We start from the raw sequence: 21,072 nt of genomic DNA, 5'->3' as shown, positions 1-21,072 counted from the left end.
TCTCTTCTCTCCCTCTCTCCTCCCCTCCCACTCCCTCCCTCGAACTCCCTCCATCCCCCTCTTTCCCCCTCCCCCAATTTCCCTCTCTCTCTCTTTCTCTCTCTCTCTCTCGCCCAGCCCTAACCCTGACCCTCCCAGTCACTCACTCACGTGCTCTCCCCTCCTCTGCCCACAGGTGGCGCGCCGGGTCGGCCGCCTCTTCTACATGACGGGCTTCCCACTGGCGCTGCCCTTCCCGCCCTCCGCCATGCTCCGGGAACGGGACGCTCTGACCGCGCCCTCCGACGCACCCCTGTCCCTCACCGTGTCCCTCCCACACAGACCCGCCTCCACCAGCAGCGGCTCCTCGCCGTACGGCGGCGCCGCCCTCCCGGGCTGCTCCTCCCCCCCCAAGCAGGAAAACGGCGGCGCCCACTCTGCGCTGGGCGGGAGACTGGAGGCCAAGACGCCGTCGTAGGAGCGGCGTGGGGCGGGGCGAGAGCGGACCTGCCCTCGAGTGACCTCCTACGGTAGGGGGTGTGGCCAGGAAACCCCATCCCCACCCCGCCAGCCCCCCTCCATCCTCTGCTTCAAACGGTGGAACATCTTACACTAAGAACTTCAGCGGGGAAAAACGTGGCGAGCTCGGAGCCGCGGGGCCTTCGACCAATCAGTGGCTGCGGCCGCCAGGAATCCAGACGAACTGGGTCGGGGAGGCCGGACGCCACGGAGCAGGCGGAAAGAACAGACAGAGTGGGGGGGGTGACGGCGAGGGGGGAGAGAAAAAAACGGGAGGAAAAGGAGACAGCTGGTCGCAGACAGACTGCCAAGAGGAGGGAGAAAAAAAAGGAGCGAAGTCGTCGCCACAAATGGGACTTTCTTGCAAGTCAGACAGTCAGACGCTGGCGGAAACTCTTCCTTCCTTCCTGCGCTGGAGGAAGCTCCTCCCCCAACCCTCCCTCCCCCGTCTCTATCTCCCAGACTGCGCTCGCCACAAGCTCCGCAGTACCCAGGAATTAAAATGAGAGAGCTGCCGCCCCCCCTCCTGCCTGTTTCCTGAGGCCAAACAGCAGCATGGCGCTGTCTTCGCTGAGAGAGGCTGGAGTCGGACCATGTGATCCGCCTGCTCTCCCCCCCCCCTCCTCCTCCCCCGCTAAACCCCAACCCCCACCCCCCCTTATCACTGCAACTATGCATTCCACTGTCCCGATACCAAAGATGACCGGACGTGTGGAATTGGACCCGTGTTTCACAATGTGTCTACTTTATTATTATTTTTTTATTTTATTTTATTTTTTTGGCATCTTCGACGGTCTCAGAGGAAAGTGACTGGCCCAGCGGTGGGTGGGTGGGGGGAGGGGGAAGAGACACCTGGACGGCTGGAGCTCCGCTCGGCTGGACTGTGGCCGAGGCGACCTGGACGATGGAGGCGACCCGCGCTCGTGTTGACTACTGCGGAAGGTGGTGGGGGAAGGGGAGGGGGAGGCGGGCGGGGTGGCAGTGGGAGAAGAAAAACAACAACAAAAAAAAAAAACAAACATGCAAAATTGTACAGAATCATGCTTAAGATGAAAATATCCTGAAGGTTACATATGTGGTACTTTTACTTTTTTTTCATAAATGTAGTTGCACGAATAAGGTTTTCTTTACTGAAAAATGTGACTTGCTGAACTTCGGTGGTACTTTTGTTCATACTTTTTTTCGTTTTGCCACTTTTTTTTGTTTGTTTGTTTTTTAAAAAAAAGTGTAATATTGAAAAGGCGCTCCAATCTCAAATGCTACTTCAGCATATAAATATGAGGAAAAAAAATATTTATAGGACTTTTGATGTAGTAGATAAAGCAGATTAAGATATGTATTATAATTAGCCCTTAAAATGGATTCCAAAGATACTTTGTTTTCTCTTGGTTGCAGGGAAAAGAAAGGCACAAAGCTCTAAATGCAAATGTTTTGAATTTGTTAAGGATTTTCTTTACAAAAAAAAAAATAGAACGCAAGCAATTAAAAAAATGGTCTTTAGATTTCCCTCTCAAAAGTTTTGTCTTCATCCTATTTTTCTATTCACCACACAGGTGAAATAAACCCTAAAGGAAAAACTCATTTTCTTTTCCCTCTCTGGCTCGTGTTTGAGTGTCTGTGTCAGATAACAGTACATTTGGCTGCTTCCTCCTCAGGTGTTTGTGGTTCTTCTCGAAAAAACATGCAAGGAGGGAGTTTGTGGGTCTCCCGGTGTGTGTGTGTGTGTGTGTGTGTGTTTGTGTGTGTGTGTGAGAGAGAGAGAGAGAGAGGGGGATGTGACCCACAGGGGAGGGAGGGGGGCCACAGTTCAGGTCAACACCAGCTGTCAGAGTGTGAGGTTCAGCCTCAGGCCAAGGCCTCTCTTCGCCGGGGGGTGGAGGTGGTTTTGGGGGGGGGGGGGGGGGGTTTAAGTCAGTCCCTCCTCATCCACCCACACACACACACACACACACACACACACACACACGCACACACAGAGGAGCAGCAGCAGAAACAGCCCCTGCTGCTCGCTCCTGCCTTCCTCCTTCAAAGAGTTCACACTGAGGCAGTACATTCTGCTCCCTCTGCTGGGACTCCCCCCTCGCTCCAGGCTGGGCCTCCGCACTCGCTACGAAGAAGAAAAAAAAGGGGTAAAAAAAAAAAAAAAATGACTGGAGGAAATGCGACAACGCAGAAGCTTGCCTGGAATCTCCGCCACACTCCTGATTAAGGTGGCTGTTCCTGCCGCCGCCATCTCCAGGTGTCGTCGAGGTGGTGCAGAGGCAAGAGGGGATTGGTCTGTGTCTGCAGGTGAGCAGGCAGAGGAGGGGGAGGGAGGAGGGGAGGCGGAGGGGATGGGGGCGGGTGAGGAAGTTGGCACGGAAACAGACCCGTCTGTGTTGTTGCTCCACCACCTGGGCAGAGAGTCTTGGCGCGGCATCAGACGTCGCCCCGCCAGCCTGGCACGGCGCTGCCGCCTCGGGGCTAAACACCCCGCTGCCCCCCTACTACCTCTCCCCCACCACCACCCACCCACTACCGCCCCTCCACGTCTGGCCCAGCTCGGTTCAGCTCGGCCTGGCTCGGGCCTGGCTCCGACACGCTCACGGCTCTTGTCAAAAATAGTCCTTAGTCCTACAGAGCTGGTGGTGTGGGAGTGTGTGTGTGTTTCAGAGGTGTAAACGTGTGCTGAATGTATCAGCGACTCGTTTTTTTTCTTGAACCTGAGCATCAACATGCCTGAATAATCTAAAATATTCAAAAAAGGTCCCATAATAGGTCCACTTCTTGTCGCTCTTCAGTTTGATTCCAGGATACCAGTGGACCTTGTCTCTACCATTAATTAAGCCACAAAAAGAAATCAAAACATATTTAAGCCACTGTGTTACAGCCTGTAGGAATAAAACCTTTAATAAGCAAAAGTCGGCTCTATAGCGCCACCAACAGACACACAAAAACCCTTGAAAAAGTGGGACTGTGTAAAATCCTTCCAAACACTGTAAAATACTGCCATCTAGTGCTCAGATTTCAGATTGCAGCGCTCATTCGCTCACCCTCGCTCTCCCGAGCTTGCCAGTGAACTACGGTGGCCTGCGCAAACAAACCTGGATACCTCGTCCACCTCGTTCTTCATTAGTTTATTTGAGGACGTGAGCGTTCACCCATAATACAAAATGCGCCTTCAGGCAGTCTGGATTGTCCACTCCAGGCTTCCTTAGAAATACAGTGGTGGAATGTGGCAGCTAACGGGGAGGAAGACCGTTGCTCTATGGTTTTGCTCTATGGCTCATGCTAAACTACCTTGGTGAGTTTCAGCCAGTTTAATTATTTTTTTTAGTCCTAGAAAAAAAAGACATGCTTTTTACTATGTCATGTTTTCCAATTTTTGGATCCCATGAGATGTTTTTTTCCTATCACTTTATATCATGCTAAACTACATTTTAACAGTCATTCCAGTGAGACTGTGTCAGTTCTGACACTATTTTTTTTCTTTTTACTTTTTGGTCCTCGAAAAAGTACCACATACTATAGTGTGTTGTTTTAACCGTGAGCTCCAGGTACTGATGCGGGAGGAGACAACACAGTTCCTGCCTGCAATATACACATAACTGGCTGTTGCTGCCATTAGGAAGGTGCTCCAATCATGGCCATTGGCAGGAGTCAGAAAGAGTCAACGGGCCACAGCAGTAAAAGCCGTTTGCAGCTTTATATTTTTCTTTTTTTTTTATTTTATCCAATTAATTTAAAATGAATCGATTAATTACTTCATTTTTTTTACTTTTTTTTTTTAAATAAACTTATCATGGAAATATCTGCACTGTACATGTCAGAAAATATCACATTTAAAAAGCAAAGAAAACAGAAAAGAGTCCAATATTTCTTGCAAATATAAGATGGTGGGTTCAGTGCAGAGCGACTCTGAGCCGAGCTGCAACGTTTTTTTTTCCGTCTGATCCTCAGTCATCGTCAGACAGCTCCAGGTCCTCCACCACATCCTCGCCTCCCTCTGCCAGCTTCATCAGAGCCGAGGACGACATCGGGTGAGGAGCCTTGGAGGGTGTTTCATCTCCATCTTCTCCATCATCATCATCGTCATCGTCACCGCCGTCGGCTATAATTAAAACAAAACAAATAAAAAAAACAGAATGAGGATCACTTCCAGTTCAAATGTGTGGGAAACTATTGGCGCTGTGTGTGTGTGTGCGTGACAATAATGTTTGCATTCTTTTCTACTTTTTTCCGACATCTATTATTTGGCAAAGCGGTTGACAAACTAGACCGTGATGTGCAGTAGTGCACGAATATCAATACCAATATCTATTCCATGATATAAAAATCATCTCCTGGTTGATCCAGGGATGAAAACGTCACGTTACATCTTTAAGTGACCAGGTGAAAGAATTGAAATAAAAACAATACGACTCGGATCAGCCGAGACGCTACATGAGGAAATCTTCCAGAACTCGGATTAAAAAAGGTTCCCGTTTCAGAATACATTTTCTTTTCTACCAACCTGAGTCTTCACCCTCCTCGTCCTCGCTCAGGTCGGACAGATCCTCTTCATCATCGTCGTCATCAGAGCCGTGGCTGCCTTTTTTACCTGCGGGGGGGAGACAGGCGACAAATTAGAACGGCTTCCAGCGTGGTTGAGCGTGGCTCGCAGCAGACACTCGCCGGGTTCCTGCGTCAGCAGCGCCGCTGACGTGGACTGTGGAGACACCTATGTGGGCCAGGCATCGTCGCAGGCAAGTCTATTTCCTCCTGAGACGGCGCCGCGAGTCGATTACAGGCGCCGCCGCCACTGCACAAACACCCGTGACAGTTTACTGCCGGCAATTTCAGACATCTAATGCTCACGGCCTAAATATAGCGAACGGAGATAACAGGCAGGTTCCGCAGCTTCGCTGATGGGAGACTCGGTGTGGGTGGGTGGGTGGGTGGGTGTGTGTGTGTGTGTGTGTGTGTGTGTTGGTGGCTGGCTGGCTGGTGGAAGTTTGAATTTGTGTTGTTGTGGCATACTGTGTGTGTGTGTGTGTGTGTGTGTGTGTGTGTGTGTTGTCTTGCCAAAGGGACAACTGAGGTCCACGGGCTTTGAAGTTGTGATGAGAGCGCCGAGGAGAGAGAAGCAAAACAGAGCTACTTCCTCTTCTTCGCGGCACATACACACACTCTCACACATACATACATACACACACGCAACTCAACAACGTCCGTTAAAAACATTAGGGGCCGTCTAAGGCCGTTTAGACAGGACTCGCTAAAATTGTGACTCTCTATAAACATGTCTTTTCCATTGCGTCCTGGTGTTTACATGAGCAAAACAGAGAGCTGCAGGACGTATGCCAGGCCACTAGTTGGCGGCGTGACGATATACAGAGCAGCTGACCGAGCAAACGACAATGACAACGACAAGCACAACCAACCTGCACTCTGATCACTTTAATGGAGCCGCATTAAGAAACCTATCAGAGTCAACAGGAACAAACTCAGCCGGCGATCCGGCTGAGGCCGTTTGACCAGTGGCGGCCCCTCATGGCCAGCTAGTCCTTCGCTACTAGCCTACACTTACTTAGATAAGTAAAATTTCCCATAAATATGATAGCAAAGTTATTTTCCATAAACTGTTTTTTTTTCTTCAAATCATACCACTTGGTTGTGTTGCTTCTATTGTTGTATATTACGCTAGAATTTTTATCCAATCATATTCAAGCTAGCTTGTGTTGCCAGTTTCCACGAGAACTGCCTTGAATGGACCACAGTTGGTTGCAATAGCCAATCAGATCTCAAGTTTGCGTTGTCAAGACCAGCTCGCCGGCCGTACGCTGAACTTCACAAGTACGTGTCCTGTGATTGGATAAGAACCTGAGAACCTTCCAGACTGAACTCAACCCGGAGATCCGGGAGCCGCCACAATGAAACCACAATGTTTAAGATTTAGTTGCCAAATCATCTGAAAATTTACTAGGTAAATAATGTGGTGCATTGGCACAGCAGCTGCACCAACACGTTTAATTGTTCAATAGTTCGTTTGGTTATCATCTCGTTGGTTTCATACGAATCGGCGACATTGCGCAGTTTTTATTGGACAAGTTTGGACAAGCGTTCAAGCTCACAGGGTGTATTTCTGATTTTCACTTCTTAAACTTTGTTGCGTTTGACTGAGAGCAAAATGCGGCACGATGTGTGAAGCGAGCTGCGTTCTTCAGCCGGCGGTTCGGCTACGTTATGTACAGATTTTCACTTTGGAACGGTCTCAAAGGCGGAGGGAGGGGCGTCGACGAGTGTGAGAAAAAAAAAAAAAAAAAGACAAACCACAACAAAAGTCTTGCGTTTGACATGGAAAGTTGAGTCGTTGTGTGAACGGGTCCTAAAGTTACCATGACTTACTAACACACGCGCGCACAAGCACACACACACAGGGACTCACAGAGAGTTCAGTAGTACCCGAGAGGTTGCCCTCAGATGACCTTGAAGATTTATTAACCTCTGCTACACACACACACACACACACACACACACACACACACACACACACACACACACACACACACACACACACACACACACACACACACACACACACACACACACTAATCTAAATCATCAGCCCCCTCCTCCTCTTTCCGGGAGTGTGAGAGATCACAAAGAGGCTGGAAGCCCACGGCTCTTCAAGACAGGACTGGAAGGTGGTGGGTGTGCGCCTGCTCGGGTGTCCTTGAGGTGTGGCTGTGTGTGTGTGTGTGTGTGTGTGTGTGTGTGTGTGTGTGTGTGTGTGTACACGTGTTGAGAGGAGCGACTGGGGCAGATGGCTGAAGTCCGCCGAGCCAGAAAGAGAGACAGAGAGCAAGTATGAAAGAGAGGGAGGGAGAGAGAAAGAGGGGAGTGTGGGGGGGAGGATAGGAGGGAGGAAGAGAGGAAGAGAGGGTGGGAGGGGAGCAGCCACCTCTGGCTGTTCCACCGGACTGGTTTGAATTAGGAACCCCCGCTGGGCTCCAAGGCTGCACTTCCTGTTGGGGTGGCGGGGTTTCAGCTCAGCGTGTGTGTGTGTGTGTGTGTGTGTGTGTGTGCACAAGAGGGAGGTGGGAGGACGGACAAATGAAAAGGAGAGGGGGGTGGGAGGAGGAGGTGGGGGGAGGGGAGCCAGTTGGACGCAGAATGAGAGGCGGAGGCGCCGCCACTTGCCGACAGTTGCCCATCCGTTTGTGGGGACTCTCCCTACAATGAAGTCCAGATGCACAGAGAGAGAGAGAGAGAGAGAGAGAGAGAGAGAAAGAAAGAAAAAAAATCCCCCGGCCGCCTACTCCTTTCCTCTGCGACCTTGTGGTGGGAGTTTTTTCTTTTTTTTTCCCCTCCCCTCCCCTCCCTCCCCTCCCGACCACCCCCACCGCCACCCGCCCGCTTGGAGCGTGTCCGAGTGAGAAGCTGTAAAATGGAGGTTGCAGCTGCGTGCGACCTGCCGACGACCCGGCGAGGACGGTCACATGGTTTGTTCTCCTCCTCCCCGGCGAGGCGGCCGAGCCCTCCGTCCGATAAGGAGAGATTTTCTCCGCTGTTTGATTTGGACGCAGCACTCAGATTCTTGCGGTGGCTGCATAGGCGGCGCAGAAGCAAGCGAGTCGATTTGCCCCCAGTGTGAATCGACTCGGGTAGAACTTCTTCCAAAGCCACAATTTGCTGTGTTATTTTCCCACTTTTCCAATCAAGTTACTTTTTTTGGATCACTTTTTTTTTTTCTTCAAAGGACCGACATGCAAAATTCGCTTTCCTTATGTTGTCTAGCAACAATATGTGTCTCTAGAATTTCAATACACTTCCAAGAATTGGGAAAACATAAAGTTCATCCAGTTCTTCTTTGAGCACTCAGCTTCTTGACTGTGACTTCTCTTTTCAGAAAGAGCGAGCTGAAACCCTCTTGTTTCATTTCCAGCTTAGTGACAACACGCCTTCCTGTTTTTGTCCCCGTCCAGACGGGCCGAAGGTCCAGCAAAGCATCCGCTTCAGCAGGAAGCTGCGGCGAGGCGTAAACACAGGGCTAAATATGCTAATTTTTTGGGGGGCTCTGGGAAGTTTTTGAGAGTGTGAGGCTGCTCCACTGGAGACAGTAGTGAAAAATAACAATAATAATATATTTACAGTAAATAGTGAACGTCGGGTCCATAGAAAACATCATCAGATGTTTCTCAGCCGGCAAAGTGGAGAACAACAGAAATCAAAATCTCCTGACATCACGTTTTACACTTTCATGGTGGCAGCTCAACAAATTGAATAGTGGTGACGTTCAACTGCTGTTTCTCCAGCTGGGAAAGGTCTGGTCCGCGACGAAACTCTGCCCCCTAGAGGCCAGGCCGCCACAGCGTCCTGCCGCCTAATTGAAAACAGCCTCCTCGACGCCGGCGGATGTGGACGGAAGCTCGGCTCACCTTTCACTTTGAGCCCGTCGCTGTCATCCGAGTCGCTGTCCGACTCAAACAGGTCCTTGAACTCCTTCTTGTCCTCGGCCTTCTTCTCCTGGACCTTCCTGCGCTTGATCTCGGGGAGGTCCAGGTCCTCCATCTACACAGAGAGCAAACAGAGACAACGGATCAACACTAAAAACCTGCAGGTCAAAAAACAATCCAGATTTTCTCTCCCGCTAAAGAAAATAAACCTCGACCGGGGACAGTGAAGGTTTGGTGGGACAGTTACCCTTTCTTTTCCAGAGATCTCCAGCTGGATCTCCTTCTCCCTCAGCTTCTTCCACTGGATGTAGTACTTGGCGAGGGGAGTCCCCTCCTGCTGGACCGTCTTCTCCCAGGAGGCCTGAGAGACAAAGCGGCCGTTAATAAAAAAGGGGGTTGATGGAGACGTTGCGCAGGGAGCGACATCTTCGTTCTGATCATTGGAACAATGTCAATATTCTGGGTTCTGGACGGCGGGGTCTCAGCGGGTTCTCTTCAGTCCTTGGATTGCGGCCGGCCGCCGACAGTCGGGCAGAAAGAGACGCAGAAACGGACCCGAGACGAGACGAGAGTGGCGGATTTCTTCCTGCCCTTACAGGTCTGTGCAGACGATATCGATTAGGCCCCGAAATCACATTACCCGACCGACAAATCCAATAGAGCGAACAGACTGCACCCTCCCGCGCCCGATAGCTTAACACATTTACCACCATTTGCCGCCGCGGCTATTAGGACAGGTGACATGTACGCGCGCTGACGCGGGGAGACGGGGAAAGCTGGAAATTCACTTTTCCGCCGGGATGGAGGCTGGATGCCATTAATGAGGCCGACTGTCGGTCTGGGCCAAGTGTCTGCAGGGGGGCCGTGGCCTTTACAGCGGCGGGCGGCAGCAGGTCTGTGCACTCGCAACGCCACCCCCACCCCTCCTGCTGCGACTCCGGCCCCCACACCCCCCCCGTCAACGCCGAAGATGCCATGGCGACGGGAGCTGCCACTGTGCTGTCTGTCGTGCACGAGCACAGGCACGAGCGCGAGCACATCACCGCGGCAAGATAGATTACGCAATTTTATTCCTTAAAACGCCCCTAAATATTAATGGCTGGCGCATGTCGGGAGTCTCGGCAGCAGCGGGAACGGCGGCAGCAAAGCCACATGAAAGCGCGCGTGTGAGTGTGTGTGTGTCCGTCCGGTAGCGTGCACGCGCACGCATGGGGAGGGGGGAAAAAAAAAAAAGAAAAAAAGCACACAACACGGAAAACAGGCTAATGGCTGCTCATTAAGGCGCAGGCGCCGCTGGTTCTGAAGCCGTAAGAGCTTCTAATAACCGCAGGGTCGTTCTGAAGTCTTTTCTCTTTTTTTTGACAATGAGGTCATCAGTCGGAACAGCGAGTCGGCCTGCAGCTTCTAGTTGAAAAAGCCGAAAGCCTCAAATGACTGACAAAAAAACAAAACAACAACAACAACAACAAAAAACCAGTTTGTTTGAACGGTCAGTTCAGTGGCTTCAGTCAGATGTGGAAACGTTTCAGTCAGAGATCGGCTGTTCAAATGATCGACGTGCGCGTTACATTTAGAAGGAGGAAAATAAACTCTAACTCAGGCTAAAAATGAACTGTGAACAAATTAAAACCAGTTTGAACCAATTGGAGGATTTGTTTATACCAGTGGCAGTCGTTTGGTGGCCACTTTACTGTACGACTCATTCATTGGGAAATCTGTTAAAGCTGATTAATTCAAATGACAGAATGAGTGAACGTTAATTAGTGAATTCTGAATGTAACTGTCAGCTGCTCATCCTTCATAATCCAAACCTGTATCTCGGTGTAACATTATACATTACATAACTACATTACATGATTTGCAGTTGGAAAATTTTGAGATTCAAAAGTGAGACAAAAAACAAAATTTGCGGACACACACACACACACACACACACACACACACACACACACACACACACACACACACACACACACACACACACACACACACACACACACTCCCTCACCACAGCGGCGGTATCGGCCACTCCGAACGAGGCCTTCTGTCTCCGGTCTGTGATGTAGCGGCTGTTCTCCTGCACCTTTTCCAGCAGCTGGCGCACTGGCTTGCAGTAATTGGCCACTTTGCATTCCTTTAGGAACGCTTTCAGCTGCAGGGACACAGAGGGAGAGTGTGAGAAAAGGGGGACAAAGTGAGAGGAAATGTCCAATCTGCCCGTACCATGCATTAAGGAATTTCCCCTGAAAGAATCTGGAACCGCAACCTTATTTTTGGGAGTTTTTTTTAGATTTTTTCAAACAGGGGGAGACATTCAGTCGAGCAATATCTGGTTTGACGGCACTAAATTGTGTTTCACCTGGATGATGGTGGGCAGGGCGAGTTCCGGGAAGCTGACGGAACTGGCCTGTGTGTGGAAGTACTCCAGCATCAGGTCGTACAACTGGTCGATCAGCCCCTCCTGGAATAGAAAAACGGCAAATTGACGTTTGTGCGAGTGACGGCAATTCCTCTCTGCAACTTAACATCCCCAACATGACATCCGTGAGGGCCTGCGATTTCTGCATGTGTGTGGAACTGACCAGTAAGAGCTGAACCAACGAGGAATAGGACAAAAGTGACCCTTGTTTGACTCAGATTTTGTTTTCTTGAGAATGTAGAGTGTAGAATGTAGAGTATCTTTCGGGAGTTCTTCCCAATGGGTCACTGCGTGACAACCTGTGTCACTTCATGAGTAGGTATTCCCACTAGGGATGTTAACAATTAATCGTTAATTCAGGATTTAATTGATTAAATTAAATTAGTCGCTATTAATTGAACATTTTTTACACTGGTAGTTCATATCATTGTAACAGTGTAGTGGCAGGAAAGAGTAATTCACCTTTAGATATCATCCACATCATAATATACCTAGAACAAGTTACTTTTAAACAACTTAAAAAATAAAAAAATAAAAAGGTTGAAATGTGACACATTAGAAGTCTCTGATGGAAAGATGGGTCACATTTGACCCTCAACATGATTTAAGGGTTAAATAACGTGTTCCTTAAACATTTTTCATTGTGAAATTTAGGTTCTCAGGAAAAAATCGCCACTTATCAACTAATCGTTAATCAATCGATAAGGTCAATCAACTAATGATTAATGAATGAATTGATAATCTGCATGCCTAATTCCCACTCCTCTTCAACAAAACATGAAAGTGGCAGACAAGCCAGCAGAAAAAAACAACAAACAACAAAAACAACAACACAAACTATGACAGCACTCCCTCCCCCAAACACTAAGACGAGCAGTTTCAGAATGACTCCTATTTCATGTGAGCTGTTGCAATACAAAATTCTGTCAGACTAATGTAGTGGGCCTATCCCAGCTGTCATAGGGTGAAGGCAGGGTGACACCCTGGACAAGTCACCAGTTCATCGCAGGGCCACATAGAGACAAACAACCATTCGCACTCACACACGCACCTATGGTCAATTTAGAGTTTCCAATTCACTCACTTTTTGGACTGTGGGAGGAAGCTGGAGAACCCAGAGAGAAGACACACACACACACACACACACACACACACACACACACACACACACACACACACACACACACACACACACAGGGAGAACATCAAACTCCACATAGAAAGGTCCCAGGCCCAGAATTGAACCCACAACCTTCTTGCTGTGAGGCGACAATGCTGACCACCAAAATAATAATAAGAATTTATGATAGTATTATTACACCCATTCAGAAACGTCACCAAGGCAGTGCAGATGCTCATTGGAGACCTTGTTGGCAAATATTTCCATATTTTTTGGAACTACAGACAATAAGAGGTTAGTGGGCAGAGATCCACAAACATAAAAACTGTATTTAATGTTATTTAATGTAAACTTCCCTTTTGATTGTGAAAATGTGTATTTGGGTAATATCTTGTCTGAAGCGTGACATTGTATACGAAATAGATGTTATGGAGAAGATGTCTTATTCTCTCAAAGTTCTTTAGGATCTGGTCCTAATGGACTGAGTATGTAAAACCAATTAGATCTGATTTCATATGAATGTGCTTGTGTCGTGTATAAACCTGTCCTCCTTTCTTATGTGACACTTGGCTGCTCTGAAGTGGTGCTGCTCCCCAGTTCTCTTCTGTTTCGTTATCGTTACCGTTTTCAACAAAAACAAGTGATAGTCCAGGAAAACAAAACTAGAAAGGCAAAATGGACAAAATCTCATGAACATTCTGTAATCGTCTTTCTATATGTTCTGTATAATAAGTCTTTAACTAATGTATGCAATGGAAATTTGCCTTTCCAAATAAAAAGATCATTAAAAAAATAAATAAATAAACATAATAAAAAAATAAATATATATATATATATATATATATATTATTATCAGGCCAATCGGATGGCTTTCCTGCCAAATGAGCGGCTTTCCAGACGAGAGTCTGCAGGAACTCCGCCTCCCTCCAGCGACCGCAGTCGCAGCCTGCCAGGTGACACAAGTTAAACTCTTTCACTGGTGGGAAATCAGCGCTCGATTACTGGGCTCTGCTGCGGCGGCAGGCCGGGGGGGGGGTCGCGACAGCTGCCCGTCCAGGTGACAGCGGTGAAAACTGGCCCCGCGCGCTGAGCGCCGCGGATAATCCCGCAGGGCCGCGCCGCAATCCTCTTGGCGGCTGAGCGCGGCGAGCGAGCGCGGCGTTGCCCTCAATCCCCTCGCCGAGCTGCAGCGCAGGCTGACGTCGAGTCGGGGAGCGCCGCAGTTGGGGGAGGGGACGTGGCGGCGGCGACAATACACAATCCTGAATCTGGAGCGCTCGGCCTGCTCGGAGGCTCTCCAGTGCTCGGCCTGAGAGAGTCCAGGACTGACGGCAACGGTCCCACTGACCTTGTAGGCTTTCTCCATCAGGTTGACCTTGTTGAGCTTCAGGATGACGGCAAAGTTGATGGGCTTCTTGCTCATTCGACCCGGCTTCTTGTTGAAGTCCACCTGTTGGAAGATCTGAGGGGGAAGCAGCGTCGGCCGTCAGTGCTTTGGAAACGTGTCGGTCAAAATTGCAGATTTTGTTTTTTCATTTTGGTGACAAAGACGAATGGATGCACTTTAAAGAGAGAATTTAAAATATACATCTTTAAAAAAAATATATGTATCGTTATAATTTTCCGTTTGCTTTCGGCGCTGCAAGTTAGTCGACGCCGTGGCCTCTCCCTCAAAACTGCACAGAAAACATAAATATTAAGAAAGGTCAAGCTTAATGGCCGACCAAAGGTCAAAGCCCGACACAAGATTTTTCTCCTTCCGTCCGTGTAGCGGAATAGAACCAGCGCGAGTTCAGAGACGGCAGTGACATTTTATTACACGTGCCGAAAGCCTCCCTTTTAACGGTGGAAATTAGTATTTTACATGCTGTGCAGCGCGACCGAGGCGACTGCGACGCTTCTATCTCGGTCTGCGAGAGTACGTTCTCGTCAGCGTGTGGGCTTTTTGTCTACGAGCTTCAGCTTTCACATCTGCCCACAGCGTGCAAGTGAATTTCTGCCCGTGTATTTGTGTATCGAGCTATTTCTGACTCCCCGCATCTCCGCCTGTGCGTTTCTGTGTGTGTGCGTGTGTGTGTGTGCGTGTGCGTGAGCGGGCGTGTGTGTGTGTGTGTGTGGTCGTTAATGTGCTCAGCGTGCGAGGCGGAGCAACGCTCCTGGCCTGCTGCTGTCTGTACAAACATAGGATGTGGTGGCGGTCTGCGGGGGAGCCGGGGGGGGAAGTGGGAAGGCATGGGCTGACCCGGGCGCGTGCACGTGTGCCCTGCGCGCACATGCGCACACACAAGCGCACGGGAGGAGGTGGAGGGGGGGAACTACTGAAGCAGGAAGCGCCAAATCATGCACCCCCAACCACCACCCCAGGAGAGGCGAGAACACACACACACACACACACACACACACACACACACACACACACACACACACACACACACACACACACACACACACACACACACACACACACACACACACACACACACAGGCAGGCAGGCAGGCAGAGGAAGGGGCTGCTTCTGCTGCTCTAATTAAAACAGGAGCTGCGCACTTCGGCCCGCTTTCAACAAGGAGGAACAGCAACGCAGAGAAAACAGGAAGTGCTGCGCATCACGAATAAACACTGCTTGCTGCTGGGGGCTGAGGGGAGGGGGGCTCCAAGTGTGTGTGTGTGTGTGTGTGTGCGCGCGTGCGCCACAGGCAGCGAGGATGTGGTCTGAGCAGCGTGTTAGGACCAGAGTGTAAACCGCAACTGTGCTTTTATCACTTTGGTCAAACTGCTGCGCGCGCGCACACACACCAGCATAAAACCAGCGCGCTCGGACCACTCCCAGTGGGATGACATAGTCACAATGCCGCCGCCGTCACACACACACTGCATGATCACAAGCTCAGCACCTGACCCAGAGAAAGTGTTGTCAGTTGGTGACCCGTGATTGGTCTGATAACAAAGGTGTCTCTCTCTCTCACTCTCTCTCTCTCGCTCGCTCGCTGTTTCACGCAGACACATTTCCACCCGTCGATGTGTTTCCTCCCGAGCTCCTTCAGTTGTAGCCGTTGAGACCAAAACGCATTTCAGACGCCGCGGATGTTTTTCCGTAGCAAAACCGCGGACGGAACATTTCATCACACACACACACACACACACACACACACACACACACACACACACACACACACACACACACACACACACACACACACACACACACACACACACACACACTTTCATTGTTTCCATTTGTCACAAACACAACCAACTGTCTCCTCTTTTTTTTCTCTCTCCCTCTCTCTCTGCATGATTTAAAACTCTTTCGCTTCAGCCTTTACAGCCGCGCCGGGGGAAGCGTTTCAGACCGCTTGGGAACTTGGCCGTCAGGCTCCGCTGACGGGCGCGAGGCTTTATTGGCCGTGGCGGGTGGTTGCCGCCGGCGGCGTGTCTCACCTCCAGGAGGAACGGCAGGACGGGCACGAATGTGTTGGTGCTGCTGGAGAGCAGCGTGAGGGCTCTGCAGCAGTGCATCCTCAGAGGGTAATATCTGCATGTGGGAACCAGCCTGCAAAATGAGACGGTGGTCAGTGTCTCCCCCTGCTGTTGGCACATTGCAGGTACACACAGGCGTCACTTTTATTAGATTGGCAATCATCAACACGTGGCCTGTTGTTTTTTGTGAGATTTAGAGACCGTGAATGAGAACTAACACAGGGCATTTATGGACTGATGGTGTCGACTAGACCACTTGTCTTAACCAGAACAAGTGGTTTGATGAAAATGACAATTTTTTTTTATCATTAAATCTTAATCTTTGATTTTGTCTAAATGGGGAAAAACAATGCACAGACAATCTACATTCACACTTAAATTGTGGTGGACTCTTTTATTGATATTTAGTGGCTTAAGCCCAAGTTAAATGTTTAATTGACAGAAATAAAAAACAACGTGAAAATCTTTTTTCTTTGTTCTTCTGTAATTTAACCGTGTCACTATAACCAAGCTGGACGCATTGTTTGTTTTGTTTTTTAACTCATTTAAATAATGAGCGTTTAAAAAAAAAATAATAATAAAAATATGATATTCACAAGATATAGTGACCAGCATTAAGAGTCGGTGTGTTTCAGTGTTTGTATTGGGGTATTTCTATGTACTTTTTATTATACAGATTATACATGCTGTGCTGTTCCATTTTATGTATGTATATATATGCATATCTACAGTATATGTGTACATATATAGATATTTATAGAGCATAACATATTTACATTAAATTAAATAGTATCATTTTCAATATAAGAATAGTATAATACATAGAAGGCAGCAAATATTCACTCATTGTAAGTTAAAAGAGGGGTGGGAGTACATAAGTTTTTACTTCTTCTCACTCCTTTTTGGATATGTTCACATTTTTGTTTTTTTGTTTGTCTTTTTCTTTTGCTACATTAGTTTGTCATTCTTGAATGGCTTTATTTGTTATTTTTGCATATTTCTTTGTTTTTTCTGACATAGTCAAAATAAATGTGACTAAACAAAACTAAATGTAAAAGAAATTCGGCCAAAAAGTGCTTTCAGCGGAAACTTACTTGACGGTGCCGATGATGACTTGGCAGAGCGGGTAGATGAGCGGCTGCAGAACCTCACTGGGGTGCAGGCTGCTGAGCACCCGACACCAGAGGAAAAGACAGTGGACAAACTGCCAGTTGTACACGGACTGGTACGTCTCCTGTGGAACAAACGCACACATACACACAAACACATAGCAGTCTTAGAACATACGCTTAAAACGTACTTGACAAGGCGGGACGGAAACGTGCAGCGATCGGCCCAACCTTTTTCTTCATGGTCATGGCATTCCTGAGATGGATGGCCATCTGTCGGATGTAGATGAAGCCGTGCTTGTACGTAGCTTGCGTGTCGAGTGAGTACATCTCAGTCAGGGTTCGCTGCATGAAGTTGATCATGGGCAGCGCGTTGGGCGACGTGAACTTGCAGTTTTGGACGTAGGAGATGTACATTTGCTGTAAGGTAACAAACAGACGCGTCAAGGTAAAAGCGGGCAGGTAACGGTGTGTTGCTCACGCATCAGTGATCATAATATGTCCAATTTCATTCTTGATCATCCTGGACTCTAGTGGAGCAGTTTGGCACAATTAATTATCTAAAAAACATAAAATGCACAGACACACATGAGTTGCAGCTTGAACTGATGCTATGTTGTACCTGCCACAACGACAATAACAAGATGCTATAGTGAGTGTCTTTTTTTTGAAGAAGAAGATTTTCTGGAAACAGGAGAAAACGTTTTTTTTTTCATTTGTGGGGAGTTTATAAACAGGTTGTGCGTGCATATAACTAAAACACCTTTTTGCATAATATGGGGCGTAAATCAGTTTAACCTTGCCCTCAGGTGTGCTGGCAGTGTTCTATTCCATTCATCTGTCTGCATCTGGCTCACCTTGAGAATGGTGTTAAGATACGCTTCCTGCTTGTGTCTGCAGATTTTGTTGAGGGCCAGAAAGGCGAGAACGCGGCTCGTTTCCTCGCCCGTGCTCCACTGCTTCAGCAGTTGCTACACAAAGCAAAAAGACAGAAAATCACATGCGTTCCGAACTATATTGGTTATATAAAGACGTGCCACTTCATACCACTGCACTGTAACATGTGCTTTACCTTGACCAGGAGACGACACTGTTTTGGGAGACAGAGGTAATAGGGAACGAGCTGGTTGGCATGTCGCAGGACAGCACTGATGACTGTGGACTCCGTCAGACAGGACAGCAGCTGTTTGTGGAGGGAGACGGTGGAGATGAAAGAGAATGGTGAATGTTTTTCAAGGTAAACAGGAATAAAAAGGCATCAAGACTCTCGCTGATTCCCGTCAGGAATGCAAACACACCTGAACCACTCCGCTGAGATACATCTTGATGTCAATTTGGTTTTTCTGCCACTTTGGACTGGATGAGGGCATCACCAGTCTAGGAAATCAAACATGAGGAGTGAATTTTGTTGACAGAATATATTAACACCTTTCACAAGATTTTGGATCAGGATACGCGACGTCTTCTTCCTACTTATTCTGATCTTTATTGGGCTTCAGGTTGAGCATCTTCTGCATGGCAGCGTCGATGTCTCTGATACAGAACAGGACCAAGGCGTTGAACACTGAGGAAAGACAATGGAAAGAGATATTCATGCATATCTGCAAATGTGAAATGTTGTATCTTATGGAATTACTTGATGCAATTCTGTTTATTAGATACGTACACATACATTCATTTATTAAAATGATAACTACCAGGCTTACGGTAATATGGATCAATTTGAACGTTTCTATTATCAAACAATGATATTGTGAACGACTACATCCACAGCAGTATGGAAACACTGACCCAGTTACAATTTGATATTCTGAGAACAGATCCACAACTTAATCAGAAGTTCACAGGTCAAGTGTGTCTAATGTGTAAATAAGTACATTCTTAGTTCACAATGACACACCACAGTTAAATTGAAGTGAAAGACTGTGACGATGATGGTGATGTTGTACCTGAACTGTCGGCCACCTTGTATCGACACTGGCCACCTCCTTCACCCTTGGTGGTCGCCACGGCAGCTTTAAAGGCCTGGGTGACCTCTCTGAAGAGACGAGCCGTTGGTTCCTTCTGTAAGGCCGCTTTCCACTCTTCCACCATTTTGTCCGTGACTTTGATAGCGTCCGCTGACTTCTTGGATTTCTTTGACCCTTTCTGACCGTCGTCATCCTCTTCAACGTCGTCATCATCACCGGCCTCCTACAAATAGTGCACACGAGTGTGAAAAGTGTTTGTTGACGGGCAGTATTTTTCTAACCTGGTGGGAAATATTGCTGAATGAGCTAGTGAGGTAGCACTGCTGAAATAAATTTTGGTCATTGTCTGGCCTAATAAAAACCAACAAGAGACGACTACATTTGTCACAGATGCACACACAATACTTTGGTGGCCCCTGATGTTGCTATTACCACTATCTTGTTAATCTAATATTTAAAAAAAATGCATGATGGAAACAGCTTATCTTGGTTTCTGTCATTTCAATACAAAAAGCTCTAAAATGGTCAGGAAACACACCCTAAATAGCAAGATCTAATTATTAGGATGTAGGGATGCAAATGATTGATTGATTGATTCATTAATCGTTAGTTGATTGACCTTATCGATCAATTAAAGATTAATTGAAAAGCCTAAATTTCACAATGAAAAATGTTTAAGGAAAACATTATTTAACCCTCAAATAATGTTGAGGGTCCAATGTCAACAATTTTTTTACATCAGAGCACAGTGAAAACACCCTAAACATTATTTAGGAAAAATAATAAAAATAAATCATAATATTTCTATTATTATTTATCCTCTGACTTTAAGTTGACTTCTAATGGGTCACATTACAACTCATTTAAAAGTAGCTTGTTCGAGGTGTACAGGTATACAACATGCAATTTAACAAAAAAAAAAGTTAAATTAATTGTGACTAATTTTATTTAATCTATTAAATTCTTAATAGACAATTAATTGATAATAGATTAATTGTTAACATCATTATTAGGATGCATTTTGCAGGAAGGAGGCACTGCTACAAATGTAAATGCTGATGCAGGTTCGGTCATTTAAAGGTCAATTAGACAATGTGCAGCCTGCCTACCTCCAGTGCAGTTGGCAACCTGTGGTACTTTTTCTCGTCTTCATCCTCAGAGCTGTCCGTGTCGTCAAAGTTTAGCAGAGTTTGGTCGTTCTGTTGCAAGAACTTAAAGAACTCTGGATCCTTGTTCTTCAACCGGGACAGCTGATCCTTGTGCTCAGAGGCCTTGCCCCTCTTTTTAGCGTCCCTTAAAAAGTGGAATAAACATATGCAATTACCTTTAGACATTTTATTTTACTCTTTTATGTCAAGGCTGACTTAGTGTGACAAGGATAATTGTTCAATTCCAAAACACTCACATGTCAGCGGAGGCCGAGTTGTCTTTCTTCTTATTAATTTTTTTGCTGAGTCCATTCTGCTTGGGAGCATCCTCTTGGCAGCCATCCTCACCTTCAGAGTCAATGTCCCCTGACTGAAGGAACTCATCCAAAGAGAGATCTTCCAGTTTTCTGGCGAAAGTAACAGGTCAACAAGTGAAACACCCACAAGTAGGAATAACTTCAAGTCACTAATGGTTGACAGAAGGGAATAAGTTAAGAAACATTTTAGTGCTACAGCTACTAAGTAATCAAAGCTTACTTGTGAGGACTGAACATGTCGCTGTTATTTTTGTTTAATTCCCTGTTGTCAGCTTATGGGGCTGAGCTAGCTTAACTAGCATAATGGCTATACTTGATATTCATAGTTTAATAACAGCCCTTCAAATGTTCCGATCGGCTAAACAACGCCATCCACACATGTACGAACACACGTCACCCATTAAAACGCGACAAACACATTCGACCGTGAAAGAAAACATCCAGCTACCTTTTCTGCTTCCCAGCCATGCTGCATCAAAAAACGTGACTGTGCGAACTCACTACCCACAATCCTTTGCGACCGGAAGTATTTGTTTTACGTTGCCGCTTGGAAACTCAGCAGCATCAACACAATAAAGTGCTCTCGGTGTTTC

General features: G+C 47.4%; 2 protein-coding genes across 3 annotated transcripts in view; one reads left to right on the top strand and one right to left on the bottom strand.

Moving 5' to 3' along the window:
- samd11 (sterile alpha motif domain containing 11) overlaps positions 1-2,079 on the top strand; it is a 57,200-nt gene extending 55,121 nt beyond the window's left edge. The window contains exon 12 of the mRNA XM_076041767.1: positions 176-2,079. Within this exon, the coding sequence (XP_075897882.1) occupies positions 176-457 (282 nt within the window). The 3' untranslated portion in view covers positions 458-2,079. The remainder of the gene's footprint in view (positions 1-175) is intronic.
- Positions 2,080-4,238: 2,159 nt separating this feature from the next.
- On the bottom strand, positions 4,239-21,066 carry noc2l (NOC2-like nucleolar associated transcriptional repressor). Of its 2 annotated transcripts, none has more exons than XM_076042505.1 (18): positions 20,928-21,066; positions 20,420-20,569; positions 20,124-20,307; positions 18,994-19,237; positions 18,518-18,608; positions 18,343-18,421; positions 18,117-18,227; positions 17,902-18,015; positions 17,276-17,464; positions 17,030-17,169; positions 15,897-16,008; positions 13,803-13,916; positions 11,275-11,376; positions 10,924-11,067; positions 9,163-9,276; positions 8,898-9,030; positions 4,991-5,077; positions 4,239-4,588 (listed from the first exon to the last, which is right to left on the bottom strand). In XM_076042505.1, the coding sequence occupies exons 1-18, from the start codon at positions 20,945-20,947 to the stop codon at positions 4,434-4,436; spliced, it is 2,283 nt and encodes a 760-aa protein (XP_075898620.1). In that variant the 5' UTR covers positions 20,948-21,066; the 3' UTR covers positions 4,239-4,433. The 2 variants fall into 2 exon arrangements, with proteins under 2 accessions (XP_075898620.1, XP_075898621.1); XM_076042506.1 differs by lacking the exon at positions 20,928-21,066 and adding an exon at positions 20,700-20,731.
- Between the last annotated feature and the right edge of the window lie 6 nt (positions 21,067-21,072).

This window comes from Nelusetta ayraudi, unplaced genomic scaffold, assembly GCF_046127955.1.
Source record: "Nelusetta ayraudi isolate G7.1 ecotype Tasmania unplaced genomic scaffold, CSIRO-AGI_Nayr_v1 ptg000070l, whole genome shotgun sequence".
NCBI classification, from domain to species: domain Eukaryota; kingdom Metazoa; phylum Chordata; class Actinopteri; order Tetraodontiformes; family Monacanthidae; genus Nelusetta; species Nelusetta ayraudi.
Note: the sequence above shows the minus strand (reverse complement) of the source record. Positions and strands in the feature narration are given on the sequence as shown.